The sequence below is a fragment of the Hibiscus syriacus genome, unplaced genomic scaffold (genome assembly GCF_006381635.1).
Source record: "Hibiscus syriacus cultivar Baekdansim isolate YM2019G1 unplaced genomic scaffold, ASM638163v2 tig00110050_pilon, whole genome shotgun sequence".
Lineage (NCBI taxonomy): Eukaryota > Viridiplantae > Streptophyta > Magnoliopsida > Malvales > Malvaceae > Hibiscus > Hibiscus syriacus.
In genome coordinates this window covers 973,101-989,568 of record NW_024062576.1, presented here as the reverse complement: position 1 = coordinate 989,568, position 16,468 = coordinate 973,101, and the positions used below count along the sequence as shown (strand labels likewise).

Below are 16,468 nucleotides of genomic sequence, written 5' to 3'. Positions count from 1 at the left end.
ATAGAGCTAATTTTTTTTATAAAGAGAGATCCAATTCTTTTAGTTGCCAAAATAAATAAGTTAAAATTCTCCACTTCAAAGTTCATTCGATTAGCATATAAGAAAATATCTTGGACTTCGAATTCATCTCTGGTCCTTAATAGACAAACCATATTATAAAATTCTCCTACGTTTTTTCATATATATTTTATTTTATTTTATTTTGAGACTAGGCTTATAGTTATAGGTGTGAACCATAGGTCTTTCTCTTTCTCTTTCACATGCATGCTTCCACGTGAACGAATGGGAGAGGCGTGGGACATGACTGAATAACGCGTCTGTGATGTTCATGCGAAAACAATAATTAATTTATAAACAGCTAAGAAATAATAAAAACTAAACAAAGAATTTGCAAAATTAAATAGTAACTTGAATGCATACCTTTGGGAAATCCATGCAAAATGTGTAAAAAGTGTTACTATTCACTTCAAAAGCTAGTACATCATAAAGTTGACGCTACATTATTCCTCCTAATTATAATTTAATTGTATAAAATTAATAATTTTATATTAAACATAAAATTTAAGATTCGATCTTTATGTGTAACAATTTTTTTAATATTTTAGAATAATCATAAAATAGTATATATATATATATATATATATATATATTTAATAATTATAACATATATTATTCAGACATCGAATACAAAATTTTTATAAAAATGATATTTTCTTTTATTATTGAGGTTACTTACTATATTTGTATTTCGTGTTATTATTATGTTTGTTTTGGGTGTTTTCTTATATTTTGTTTGGATTAAGAGGAATTGTAGGGTGTACGATATAATTTCTAGACTGGTACAAATTCTTTTTGTACAAATTAGATTTATAGTCCTTGTCAAATTATTGAGTTGTTGTCGATTTATAAATTGTCCATTTTCTATGCTGAGTAATTAATATTTATTATAATTGATTTAGGGTTTATTAATTTCATGAAAAATATATTTTGAAAAATAAATTATATTTTTTAGAAAATAAATTTTAAAAATTATTTTACAGTGTTTAAACAATGTTATATAATGTTTTTTTAAATTATTTATTATAAATATTGAATACAATAAATAAAAATAATTAATAATATTGTTTTAAATAATAAAATAATTTATTTAATATTATTTATGTCAACTTTATTATTAAAATATTATTTTTATAATTTTATAGAAGAAAATTATTAAGACTATTATATTTTATTACCATACAATTTTTATAAGTTATATCAATTATTTATTATAATAAGAATATTATACTATTAATTGTAATCACCTTAGTTTAATAAAAAAATATTATATTATTAATTGTATTAATTACTTATTAAAATAAAATTATTATTATAATATTAAATTGTATTCTGTAAAATATTAATAAATATATTTTAAATATTTAATAGTTTAATAATATTGTTTTATAAAACTAATAAATAAAATTAATTTTATTAATAATTTATTAAATAATGTTAAAATAAAAATATAATAATCAACAACTAATTGATCTACTTTGATGAGGCACTAGATCCTTTAAGTTAGGCCCTTGCCTCTGCATTATTCGATCTGGATTACTCGGTTAATAGGTTGGATACCAGTGATTAATTCAAAAAATAAAAATATAATATAATATATTATTATAATATAATTTAAATAACTATTTTAACATTAAAAATATTATATTATTGATAAATATATTTTTAATAATTAATATTTTTAAAAATAATATTAAAATAGTATATTAATATTAAATACACAAGATAATATTATTTTAAATATTTTATTTTAAAGTGAAAAGTTTACAAATAATTGACGAAAATCAAAATGTAAGTCATATTTTCAAAAAATTCAAATGAAATTTTATTCTGAAAAAGGAATTACATTGACTTTCTGTTTTCTACCAACTAAATACTAAAAAATATGAAAAATATTTTTTGAAAATCCAATTAAAATGAAGTAAACAAATCCTAATGTTTAAGATGATAAGATGAGTCCTACAAAGTATAAATATTTTTTATTAGTTAAATGAATATAATTTCAATTATCTAAACATATTAAATACAATTACACATGTATTAGTTCTAATACAAGTGTAAACAAGTAAAATCTTAGTATCAATGATAAGTTGGTTTAGTAAAGTGAGATTCTAAATCTCTTCAATAATGTTAAAGAGTTTAAATAATGATGTTTACGAATGAAACAAACTAAATCAAGAGAATCGTCCTTATATTAAAGTATTTAATTCAAATTAATTGCCAGTCAAAAATAATTTAAATTAATTGACTAATAAATTAAATAGATATAATTATAAAATAATTAATTGAAATCTCAGTACGAGCGGTTGTGGAAATTAAGGCCCACCACTAGTCCATCAGGCTTCAACAGTGAGGCTTTGTGGACCGTCAGGCTGACGCCGCGTCAACGCAATTGGAACATATTATAAAAGCAAATGAAAAGAAGGGTGAGATTCCGCGTAAGCAGATGGAGGAGAAAAGAAGAAGCAACAACAACAATAAAACTCTATTCTCATATGTAATGGAGTAAAAGGGAGGTAGGGTAGTAAGCTGTTCCCCAACGCCAGACTGAGAGCAGCTTCCGTGAAATACCTCCGACAGTAAAAAAAATTAAAAATAAAGATAAAATACAATGCATGTTTAAATAAATAAATAAAATACATATGTGAACAATCTTCATATGCAGTCCTCATATGCACGTCTGTAATGGGAAGTAATCCCTACAAATAAACCATTTATCTCTTGAATTTGAACGATATTAAATTAACTCTTTTTGACATCTAAGCATATAGCAAATCTATTTGTCCTCTCTCTCTCTCTCTCTTATTTTTAGGTTTCTTCAGGATTTTTGCCTTTCTATCTGGAGGGTTCACACTTGTTGTTCACACCATCTCCATATAAATCCTTTCTCTTCCTCTTTCCAACTTTTCTTCTTTCTTTCAAACATCAATCCATCTTATCTCTTTTCAGATTCATTAATCCTTTTGGTGGCTGCAAAACAAAAACTAATCCTTTTTGCGTGTGATTACTTGTAATGGAAGGGCACCCACACCACCACCAGCTTCATCATCATCATCATTATCATCATCAACATCTTCAACAACAGTATCAATATCATCATCAACAACAAAAACAACCTACCAGAAGCGTTAGCGACGATGGCGATAGATTCCCTCAATGGAGTCTTCAAGAAACAAAGGAATTCCTCATGATCAGAGCAGAGCTGGATCGGAGTTTCTTGGAGACCAAGAGGAACAAGCTGCTTTGGGAAGTTATCTCCACCCGGATGAGGGAAATGGGTTATAACCGCAGCGCTGAACAGTGCAAGTGCAAGTGGAAAAACATTTTCACTCGTTACAAGGTAACCCTTTTTATTTCTCTGTTTCGTTTACCTAATATATATGTTTGTAATTTGGAAACCCTATTTTTATATTGGTAGCATTCATCCAGGGATGTGAAACGATGGAGGAAGAAGCTATGCGGCAACAGTTCCCATTTTACAATGAATTGCAATCCATATTCTTAGCAAGGACGCAAAGTAAGATGTTATCGGAAGCCGAAGGAGGGGAGACCGGGTTGAAACGGAAGGCGGTGCAGCTATCTTCGGACGAGGAAGAAGACATAAAGGAGGAGAAAGAGTTAGAAAAGAGTAGCGTTAGGAAGAAGAAGCAAAGAAAAAGCAGTGGTGCAGCAGGAAGTACAAGCGGGAACAATACTTATAGCATAAAGGAGATTCTAGAGGATTTCATGAAGCAACAAACGGAGATGGAAATGCAATGGAGGGAAGAGTTCGAGGCGAGGGAAAACGAGAGGAGATCCAAGGAAATGGAATGGAGGGAGAAGATGGAAGCATTAGAGAACGAAAGGTTATTAATGGACCGGAGATGGTACGAAAGGGAAGAGCAAAGAAGAATAAGAGAAGAAGCTAGGGCTGAGAAACGAGATGCCCTTGTCACAGCACTGTTAAACAAGGTCAGAAGAGAAGATCATCACATGTAGAGTACTACTACAAAATCTTTATTTATTCAATATTTTAGCGAAAGATGAATCTCTATTCGAAACAATATGTTCATCACGTTATTCATAATCTCAACCAGTAACATAAGTTTTATTACAGTAAAAGTGATGGATGTCGAAACATGTGCATGACTTTTCCCATATTAGAATCTTACCATATGTGTGTGGTGCATTTTCTGATGAGTTTAGGTAGGGTAAACCAGTATTAAGCGATAAAGGTTACCTGAAATGAGTCATCCACTCTAAAATGATAACCTTCCACGCAAAACTAGAACAGGCAAAGTATGTCAATTAGCAGCTTAGGTGAAACGAGTTTAACCTGTTTGTTAAGCTCGGCTAATTCTATTTCTGACTATAGATGCACGGGTTTGCTTATATGTTAAACTATTACCTATCTAGTAAACTTGTGTGCCAGCTTGAAAATCATATATTAAATTTATACAAGTAGGTATATATATATATATATTATACATGAGCGTCATACTTGTTAAATTAAGTCATTGTCTAACTGATGTATTTGTCTCACTGTAAGTTGATGGAGTATGGGTGGCTTGCTATGCGAGCTTTCCTTGTTCATATTTATCACTATGAGGAATAATTGAAGATGAATTGTTTCTTGCACACCTATGTACTATGTGATGTGAACCCAAATTTAACTTTAAGCTTTGCTATCTTTATGTTCATTAAGCATATTACTTTACATTCAATTAACACTTTACATTCAATTAACATATGGAATAGCAATTAAGGAGAAGATCTTATTTGGAGTAGCAATTAACATATGGAATTTAATTTATTCTTAAAAGCTCTTTTATTTTTAAAAAAATAGAACTATTAAAACGATCTGAGGATCTTTGTACAATAATTATCTTAGGATTCAGTGGTAGAGATAATGATAACAGATGGATCAAGTATGTGGGGCTGATTTCTAGGGTTTATATATGTTACATCTGCCTAGCTAGCTTCAAACATGAGAAAATAATATACGGGAGATAATTAACTAGATAGGAACAAGAATATCATGTACCATCTAGATAGGGTTATTATTCCATGCACTCATTATAAAAATAAAATAATTTACAAACAGATTTTAAGACTTTCATGTGTTATATTTAGAGACCTTTAAACCCTCAACTCTAAACTCTAATCTATAATTCTAAAATTCAAACTCTAAATCTTAAACCCTAAACCTTAAATAAAATACATAACTCCGTTCAACATTTCTTATGGAATTTGTTTTCGCCACATATGAGATAATAATCCTTATTGATATATCACTTTTTTTTATAGAATATATCAATTTTCTTTATTTCTATTGAAATATGAAATATTGTTTCTAATGGTCATTCCATGTAATAAACTGTCTTCAGGTGAAATAATGAAAGTTTTCACTGTATATGAAAAAGAGTGAAAGCAAGCTATGAGTCCTCATGTGAAGGCAAGACATATTTGTATGCTGGAGTTTTGTTTTATTTCACATCTCACATAGCATTTTTGCTCTCTCATTGTTTGCAGAAGTGATTCAAGCAATGAGTTATGGCATTTTGTCGACAATATTCTTTACGAGTTCTGTAAATTACTGTCCCTATTGCAAACCCACAACTAATGGTGATGATATATTTTTTGGTACATACATACATACATGTTTCTTGTATTGATATCATTTCATTTTTTTCCAGTTACTGCAAAACAGCTTTTTTTCCCCATCATCATAGCTCGATGGGTTGTTTCTTCGAAAATATGTTTGCTGATTTGATTTTCAAATGAATTTGACTTATTACCATTCTTGATTGGATATCGAAGACAAACATGCCTCGTACAGTTTCACCGTCTACTCAATCCACCCATAGATTCAGATATGATTTGAAAACATACAGAAATAGGTTAAAATTAAAAACAAACAACAAAAAGAAGCTTCATCTTTGCTGGACAGCTATCGTTATAACCGTGTTTCTCATAGGAGAAATAGATATATAAAATTCACCGACGTATATATACACACATGCTGTCTCGTGCATGGATTTGTCAGAAAAAACCCTAAGATATAAACTAGTAGCTGTAAATTTTCAGTCAGATTCAGATTTGGCTCCTCAGCTGACTCAAGTTACCGGTGGTCCCTTGAATCCCATATATATTTTCAACGTTACAGTAAATACAAGTAAATAGTATCCGAATTATTATCACAAGAATCAATTATTAAAAATACAATCAAATTAACATATAAAATAGGCGTTTTCCCCAAAAAATCACCGGTGACCGATATATTTACCGATCTAACATCGGTCAGACTATATTTCCCGATCTAACACCCTTTGTAGTAAGGCGCGCCCCCTGCAACGCGCTATAAGTTGATTTGGTGTCACGTGGGGTAAGATGCGCCCCCTGCGTCGCCCTTATGCTGACATGGATACACGTGTGAACGGGCGGGGGTAATTTGGTAATTAAGGGTATAGCGCGGCGCAGGGGCCACGCCTTACCTGTGATTCTGACACGCGTTAGAAAGGCGCGGCCCCTGGTCCACGCTATACCCTTAATTACCAAATTACCCCCGCCCGTTCACACCCACCATCCCTCCCTATAAATATCCCATTTTCAATCACTTTCATCATACCAAATCGTCTCTCAACTTCTCTCAAATACTCTTATATTCTCTTATTAAGGTATATTTTATTATATTTAGTATTTTTTAGTAATTTATTTAATTATTTTAATTGTTTAATATTTTATTTAATTAATTTTTTTGTAGATATAAAATGGAATGCGGTCTACTTTGGTTGGATGGAAATCATATATCTCGACACTTTACTGATACGGTAACATTTTAACGTTTTAATTTAATTAATTAATTTATTTAATGCATGATTATTAGTTTAAAAATTAATTTGTGTAATTATTTATATTTTAGGAGAGAGACCGTATTTTATATCCTTTTATTAGAAACCTTAAGTTAGTTATACCTACTCGTGTAATGTCGTATTTAGTAGAGGCTGGATTCGGTCACCTAGGTAGATATCAGGGTCACTGTAAGATAGAACCATACCTTATTTCTGCCTTAGTAGAGCGGTGGAGGCCGGAGACCCACACATTCCATCTTCCATGCGGAGAGTGCACGATTACGCTTGAGGATGTTTCTATGCACCTGGGGCTTCCGATGGATGGAGGTGTGATATCAGGGATAGCTTCCGGTTCTTGGACTACTTTGTGTCGGGTTAGTCTAGGACGTGTCCCAGAAAATTTTAACAGTGGACGGATACCGTTAAATTGGTTAGATGCCAATTTTCGTGAGTTGAGCGAGGACGCGTCTGACGATGAAGTTAAACAGTATGCATGGGCATGCATACTACAGCTGATAGGAGGGTTGTTGATGTCGGACAGATCGCGCAACCAAGTTCACTGTATGTGGTTGCAACATCTTGGCAACTTTCATCTAGCCGGATCACTCAGTTGGGGCTCGGCAGTTTTGGCTTGCCTGTGCATGGAGATGTGTCGAGCCATTGACTACAGGCGTAATGCTATTGGCAGATGTCTCCTGCTGCTGCAGTCTTGGGCATGGTATCGATTGCCCTTTTTATGTCCCGTTGTCAAGAACACATTCGTTTTTCCGCTACTCATGAGGTAATTATAAAACTGATTTTGTATATTAATAATTTTATACAATGAATAAGAAATTATTTTTCTTGAATAGGTGGTCTACTGATAGGAAAAATCATCAGGAGTTACCTGATGATTTAGAAAAAATTAGGGTGTTAATCGATCAGAAGGCTGGCACACAGGTATGAATTTTAATGTTTAAAAATTGATTTTAGATTATAGTTATATAATTAGATTATTATTTTGATAAAAATTATATATATTTGTTTTAGTTTGAATGGGTGAGACATATTCTACTGATGATGTGAGGAAAGTGATCCCACCTGAGTTGAGGGGCCCATCAGATGTTTGGATGGCGACAGTCCCCTTGATCTGTTATGCGACCGTCGAGTGGCACTCCACTGATCGCGTGCTCTGGCAATTTGGTTGTTTTCAACCAATTTCGGAAGCACCTCGCAATATGGACGAGTTGCATAACACAGATGGACGCAGCAAGACATATACAGATTGGCTGGTGAGGCATCATGCGTGGGTCGTGTTGTGGGAGGATTGACATCGACACCTTCCCCGTAGAGAGCCCATTTTACTTGACCTCTTGATGGTTGCTGACGGTTATTACGAGTGGTTCAACAGTAACGGGAAACAGTTTCTGCTTCCCGAGGATGCACGATGGTAGACCTTTCCACGACGTCGACAGAGACGTTCACCGACATAGCACCATCGTCTCCCGACTCGTGGACGGAGAGTAGTTGCTTCCGGTTCATCCTCAGTTGTACCAGCCGGACCTTCACAACAGCCACCGTATCTAGCGACTTACATACCGCAACCATATATGATGCCACCACCGCCTTTCCATTACTAGATGTCGCTGCCACCTTCACCTGCTTTTATGACCCCGCCGCCGCCGCCGTCACAGATGACCCCTCCTGGAGGCTATTATGGGTCTATTTTGTAGATCTGACTTGGGGTTCATATACTAGATATTTGGCGGGTTCAACCTCATCACCCATGGTCGCAGCACAGACACCTCCTGTACAATTTTCACATTCAGCGATGTCTGGGTTTTATGAGTTTTCCCAGTTTTCGCAGGCCGATGGGATAGTCAGTCATACACCTCTAGGGTCCTTATTCTATGGAGGTGCTTCATCGTCATCAGCTCCTCGTCAACCTAATGTACCTACTCAGGACGACGATGATGATGGTGATGATGATGACAGTGAGGAGTCACAACCAGTGATACGAAGAAATCCTCCTCAAGACCGACAGCCACCGCCCTGAGGAACACATTCGCGTCACAGGCATCGATAGATTTTGTTTTTTTATTATATTTGTATTTAGTTTATTGGACTTTTTAATTTTATTTTTTTATTATTTCTCATTTAACACTTACTTTATTTTGTTAAATTTGTTTGACTTTTTTTAATGTATTTCAGTTAATTTTGTTTATTACCATTTAATATCAGATATTGTAATTTGGTTATCATTTACCATTTAATATTTATTGTAAGATTGTTTTATTTAAAATTATTTTGAAATACCAAATTGTTTGATAACTTTCTTAAGTTTGTCACTTATTATCTCTTTTATTATAATCACATATAACGCAAACGTCCAATCTCGTATTATTGTATCATTTTTTAATCTTCATCAGCGATTATCGAATGACATTATCTTGAAGTAAATGCAAATTAAAGTACAAGAATTATTATTTGATAAACAAATACATCATTTCCTCATCAATTGTTACTTGATGGCAACAGAAGTGGACATGTTTTTCTAGTGTGTCTTGGGTTTCTACAATGCCCACATCTTCTGTCTTGTCTAGATCTTTCTCGAATATACATATCGCAATAAATTCGATTGGATTTTGGAAGACCACGCTCCCTCAATAAACTCGGTTTTGGTATAATCGGAAGCCAATCTTGAACCTCATCAGGGTCTTTGTCATTACCTATGGGGGGAAACTCAAATTCGTATACCTTAAAAACTTCATATAGTAGGTATACGGGATCCACAAAATGGTTATAGTCTTGACGTGTATGCGAGCAAGCTGCTATCACATGAGAGCATGAATACTTAAGAGCTTAAAAAAACCCGCAGTCGCACATTCTGTTCCTTAGATTTACTCTTAACGACATAGCTTCAATCCCTTGAAGAGGTCGCAGTAACTCTGTGACACGAAACATTTCATGCCTTCTAGAGAAGCTTGTTACAAACATTCCATTTGATGCAGAAATTTTTTTCTGTAGATCTGCAACTAATCTAGGGTGATAGACATGACCGCCTTGCATCCAGGTTTGAGCTTGTCCCCCGAGCTTCGCAAAAAGTTCCCCCAAACAAAAATATGTAGTCTTTACCAAAGCCGTTACTGGTAAGTGGCGTGCACCCTTTAAAGTTTAATTGATTGCCTCTGCCAAGTTGGTCGTCATGTGTCCATATCGATATCCACCATCATATGCGTTCGTCCACAATTCTTTATCGATGAGGCTGATGTAATCGTATCATTCCTCGTTCTTCGCCCGTAAATCTTGAAGCATTGATTCAAACGTTCGAGAAAGTAGTTCGTAACCTGATCAAAAAATGTATAACTTACTAACTTGCTTTCTTTGCAAAATTAAAATGATCGAAAGAAAACAAACTACATCAGTTTCACTTACCCATGCGCACAATTAATTGACGCTCATCATTCTTCTTGTACCTTCCATGGTAGTTCGCAGCAATATGTCGGAGACAATACCTATGTTGGACAAAGGGTGGTTGCCACATTGGACCCAAAGATTCCATTGCTGCTTTGATCCCAGCTCCGCGATCTGAAATGACACAGCTGTTTTCCCTCGTGATAACACGTGCACGTAAATTTCGGAGGAAAAAAGCCCAAGAATCTGTATCTTCTCCTTCGAAAAGAGCAAAAGCATATGGAAGAATTTTGCGATTGCCATCTTGGACAACTTCCAATAATAAAACTTGCTTGTATTTTCCATACAAGAAAGTCTCGTCGATCTGGACCACATGCTTGCAATATTTGACAGCATTAACGCACTATGGGTAAGTCCAGAAAACCCGGTAGAATTGACATCGATCGCGGAGAACTCGATCATTATGGTATGCATAGGAGGTTTCGAAGTCCACAATTGTCCCAGGATTCAACCTACGCACCAGCCTAAACTAGCCTGGAAGTTCGTTGTAAGATGCATCCCATTCGCCATGAAGTTTGACAATGGCATTTTATTTTGCCAACCACAGTGTACACATATTGCGATTGTATAGCTGAAATCAACACAACAACAGCTATATGTGAGCTTGTTTTTACCATGGGCATGATGGCTTGGCATATCACTTCAGAGTCCAAGTTGGGATGATCTTGGTTGACCCCTCCAGCACAACATGTGTGAGGACCGTTGTATATTGTTAGTTCTCATATGTTGTTTTTCCTCTTCCTCTTCGATACGCGAACCATCCAATTGCATCCGTTTTCGCGTCAGACACAATAACATACATATTTTTCAGTCGTGGAGCGGTCAACTCTGGAGTGAACAGAATTACGGATATTGTAATTTTTTATAGCCATCATCGCTTCTCCATGTCTAAAGATAACTCACCATTATTTATTGATGAGTAATATCCATAGTCACCGAGATGAGGCATATCCGCAAATTCTGGCCTGTACATTGCATCATAATCAACTTCATACATGTGTGATGGAGGGTCAGTTTGTGCCACATTTGCTGGAACTTCATCTACATCATCATCACCATCGGAGTTGAATTGTGGTGATTATGGGTGAATGAATAGTCCAGTCTCAGCACCATCCGCACTAGGCTCACAAAGCGGTTCTTCTGGTGGAGATGATAGTTCCTCCATGCTCTCCACATTTAGGTCGAAGAACCTACTACTTGCACGTCTTCCCCTTGAACTGGAAGGCATATCGATATTGAGATCGAAAAAGCTCGCAGTCGAATGCCTCCCCCTGGAGCTTAAAGCCATCGTGTCAAATGGAAACTGCACAGATGGTTGCGTCGATGGCATCTCCATATTAAGGTCAAACGGATTTGTAGATGAATGCATTCCCCTTGAACTGGATGCGATGTTGCCATACAGATTGTTCGTCGACCCACCTCGGTACATATCGTAAGGAGTTGCGGATGAATGTCTCCCCATTATGGCATTAAAATCATTACACATTACTGTCGTCGGGCTGTCAACTTGATCAACTTGTTTAGCCAGCCCATAGTGGGAGCTTAATGATTGACCCCGAACGACACGCACTTGAATAAAATTTGCATACATCTCAATATCGGCGTCTGAATAATTACTTTGAGCTTCAACCATCATTTCAACATAATCATTGTTCAAAAGTTCGAACGCTGTATAAGTTAATGGCAACAATGATGTTGGAAATCTGTACTGCAATGACGACATTCTTCTACTACTTCTAACATGAATCTTTCTCGAAATTTTCGTTATCAGCTCCTCAAGAGTTATGTTTCTCTTCAATGATATTTTAACACGCTAATTTGATACGAAAACAACGCCGGTTTCATCTTCTCGAATTTTACCATCATAATAAACAATAGCTGAAAGTCGCGCCATTCTTTGAGTTTAAAAGTGCGGTAATATTATATCTGCAAAAAAAACAACTGAAACAATATTGATTAAATAAATAATATAAGAACAAAAATATAACAGAATAAATTTTTTACACATAAACGTAAATAATTTAAATAATATAATTTTATATTATTACATGTACCGCAAAACTATTTCGACGTATATTCTCGCTTTCAAATTTTACAAACACAGAAATTAATTGACAACAATTAGCATAATATTTTTTTTCAAATAATTATAATAAACAATAAATATAATAAAAAAAGTATCACAAAATTACCTTATAACGAAAAATCGCACGAACTTCTGAATAAAATATGAGAAAATTGTCAGAATTATTGACTCATTGACGGAATTGTTGTATTAATTTTTAAGTTGAGAGGAGAGATTTGAGGAGATGTGAGGAACTTAACCCGGGGGAGAAAGGTATTTATAGCCGAGAAAAGTCGTAACAATTATACAAGGCGCGGTACCTGCCCCGCGCTATATATAATTATAAAGGTCAGGCGCGACCCCTGACCCGCGCTATACCCTACATGGCGTAAGGCGCGCCCCAGGGGCCGCGCTATACCCATGTGTATCCATGTCAGCATAAGGCGTGTCGCAGGGGGCGCACCTTACCCCACGTGACGCCAAATCATCGTATAGCGTGCTGCAGTGGGCGCGCCTTACTGCGAAGGGTGTTAGATCAAGAAATATAGTCTGACCGGTGTTAGATCGATAAATATACCGATCACCGGTGATTTTTTGAGAAAAACGCCTATAAAATATATTCAAATTAGTTTCTAATATAACGTTTTGAAAAAGAAAAAGATCATATTAATCTCACATCCGAAAGAAAATGGGTGATATTGATAGCGACTTTGCATATTTTATCGAAAATGTATTTTGGAAAATAGGATAATATCACTATAACAAATGGTATTAGGGTGCGTTTGGTTCACGGAATGTAAGATTATCAGTGGGAATAGAATTACTGGTGGGAATAAAATTACTGGGAATGTTATATTTTGTGTTTAGTTCGTTTAGCATGAATGTAAGATTACAGTGTTTGGTTAAAGGAATAAAAAAATTATTGGAATGTATATTTTACCAAATTGTCCTTATTATATATTTGTTTTTTTAACCAGTTGAATTCTACTATAATTTGATTATAATTAATTTATATATTTTCTTTAAAAAAAATTAAATTCATAAAATTTATATATTTAAAAAAAATTGAAAAGATAAATAGGTTTAATGAAAGAATAAAATTTTATTTTAACCTCTGAACTTTATTTAAAATTCTAATTATGGTATTTTTTTGTAAATCTAAAATAGTTTAAGGATAAATTTGTAATTTAACCTTCGTAGAATTTTTATTATTCAATGACAGAAGAATGCTATGTTTGAAGAAAAAAAATTAAGGGCATTTTAGTATAAAACACCGATAATCCAACAATATCTAAGGGAAATGGTAATCACATTCCCGGTAATATACCCCCAAAATATCACTATTGTGAATAAAGGATTACTGATGATTGAGAATGTTTGTCAATCAAACGAAGAAATGACATTTCATTTCTCCGGTAATCCAATATGACGTGAACCTAGATTTCACAGTGTCCTAATGGATGGGTAGGTAAAGTAGACAATTATGATGATACCATCATATTACATGAGAAATAATGTCACACATCCTATCATACATCATCTCCTGGGAAGAAGAAAACAATAAATTTCAGTGGTTTAGGGTTCAATTTGGAGATTTTATATATTTAAAATAATTAAAATTGATATATAGATTAGTTTTATAATTGATTCAATTATAAAATTAAAAATTAACTAAAATGATTAATAAAACTAATAAAATAACTCAAATTTAAAATGTCAAATCAAATATATTAATTTATTTGGTTTAAATCCGAAAATACTAATCTTTAAATCTAGATTAAGAATCACACATTACAAATGTGTGATACAACTCAAACCTTGAACTTAGATCTTACCAATGAACAAGATGTCACTGGCATGAATATTATTCTTTTAGTTGAATTAATTAAATGAAAGCGTGTTCCATGGGGATTTTGATTATCTCACCAGAAATGTGTATTACTGTATCTTGTATTCGATCCAAATTATAGAAGCTGTTTTCTTTTTCTTATTCTGCTTGCGTTCTTTTTTCTTATAGCAAGTTGACTATTATTCTTGAAATGTTTTTTGCATGTGAAAGCCAGCTTAATCTGTACTTATCGTAATGATATTAACCACATGAACCAACTTCTTGTTTGACCTGATGTTAATAGGACCGTAAACGAACCGAACGTTCAACGAATAGTTCGTGAACCGTTCGGCTTGAAGTTTGTTTATGTTCGTTTATTTATTAAACGAACGAACATGAACAAGATTTTGTGTTCGTTTAATTAAATGAATGAACACGAACATATGACTCGTTCGCTCATTTACGTTCGTGAACGTTCGGTAATATGTTTGTTCATTTATGTTCGTTTATGTTCGTTCGTTTATGGTCATTCGTTTATATTCTTTTATGCTAGTTCATTTATGTTTAATTCAATCTCACTAGACCCATTTAAAATATTAAAGCCCAATAAATTTTAATCTGATACCCATAAATATTTTAAAATTCAATTAATTTTAAATTAAAATAAAAAAACCAAAACAATTAAATATAATATAATCCTAAAATTGTTAGGAAAGGAAAAAAATATATTTTCATTTATGTTCGTTTACGTTTGTTTATCTTCATTTATTGTGTTTGTTTATGTTTGTTCGTTTGTGTTCGTTTACGTTCATTTATGTTAGTTTACGTTCGTTTATTGTGTTCATTTATGTTCGTTTACATCCGTTCGTTCATTTTTGTTCGTTTATCATTTAAATGAACGAACATGAACAAACAACATTCCTTAACGAACGAACACGAACAATAAATTTTTTGTTCATTTATGTTCATGTTCGTTCATTTATTCCGTTAAAGTTAAACGAACGAACACAAACATATCCCGTTCATGTTTGTTATGTTCGTTTACATGCCTAGATGTTAATGCTTCAAGAAACGGCTGTACTAGAAAACAAAACTTTATATCCCAAGTTAAACTATGATTTCAATTCAATTAATTATGGAGTATTGAATTTTAACGTGCTCAGAAATTATAACGTTGCAATTTTATTTTTTAAAAATAGCATGATCTTTTCTTAAATCAAACTTAATTTTTATACTAATTATTAGTAAGTTAAATTTTATGATAATTCTAAAACAGAGAGAGATTTGAAGTTTACAAATCTAAACTGAACAATTTATACATCAGTGTGTGAGTTTTGTCTATGATTTAAATCTTCAACTCGTAGGTTCGTAGTTAATTTAACATAATTTACATTCAACTTATACTTTTATATTCATTTAAGTATGAAATCTTACTAATGAGTTAATTACCTACTCATTGATTCTTTTATATTTCATTTTAAACCCAGAATCAAACTTTTGAAACTCATACGAGAAAGATCTCCATGAACGAGAATAAAAAAGCAAAAGAAAATGGAATAGTGATAAAATAATTAAGGGTAAATTATGCATTTAGTACTTAAACTATCAGTTTTGATCCTTTTTGGTACCTAAACTTTCAACTTTTTTAAAAGCATACCTAAAGTTTAATTTTTATTTTATTTTAGTACCACGTTCAAACATTAATGTAAGTTTTGAAAAAATTTAAAAGTTGAAGCACTAAAACATACCAAAATTGATAGTTTAAGTACTAAACGCGTTAAGTTTATAACGGTGGGTACTAAAATGAAACAAAAACTAAACGTTAAGTATGATTCTGAAAAAGTTAAAAGTTTAGATACTAAAACAAACTAAAACTAATAATTTAAGTATTAAATATATAGTTTACCCAACAATTAAACAATTCTTGGACATGAAATTAATATAAAGATAAATTTAATTAGCAAAAGAAAGCATAAAAGTAACAAATTACTTGGTTATTAGCAACAATTATATCAGAGGATATATAAGTAAAAACAGTCTAATATGAGACTACCGTGTAACAAAATTACCCATAATGTCAAGGGTCACAAAAAAAATGTAAGGGGAGAAAGCAAGATTCTACACAAACCACAATTATTACATACCGATCCCAATGCAATAAGATTCAACCACTTTTTTTGTTTCTTGTTTTGTTTTTTCTGTCTGTTAGAGGGGTTATCTTCCGTATCTACTTTC

General features: G+C 33.0%; 1 protein-coding gene across 1 annotated transcript; it reads left to right on the top strand.

The window, feature by feature from the left end:
- Positions 1–2,879: 2,879 nt before the first annotated feature.
- LOC120214066 (trihelix transcription factor GT-3b-like) lies at positions 2,880–4,105 on the top strand. The gene is made up of 2 exons (XM_039212064.1): positions 2,880–3,397; positions 3,487–4,105. The coding sequence occupies exons 1-2, from the start codon at positions 3,071–3,073 to the stop codon at positions 4,033–4,035; spliced, it is 876 nt and encodes a 291-aa protein (XP_039067995.1). The 5' UTR covers positions 2,880–3,070; the 3' UTR covers positions 4,036–4,105.
- The last annotated feature ends 12,363 nt before the right edge of the window (positions 4,106–16,468 follow it).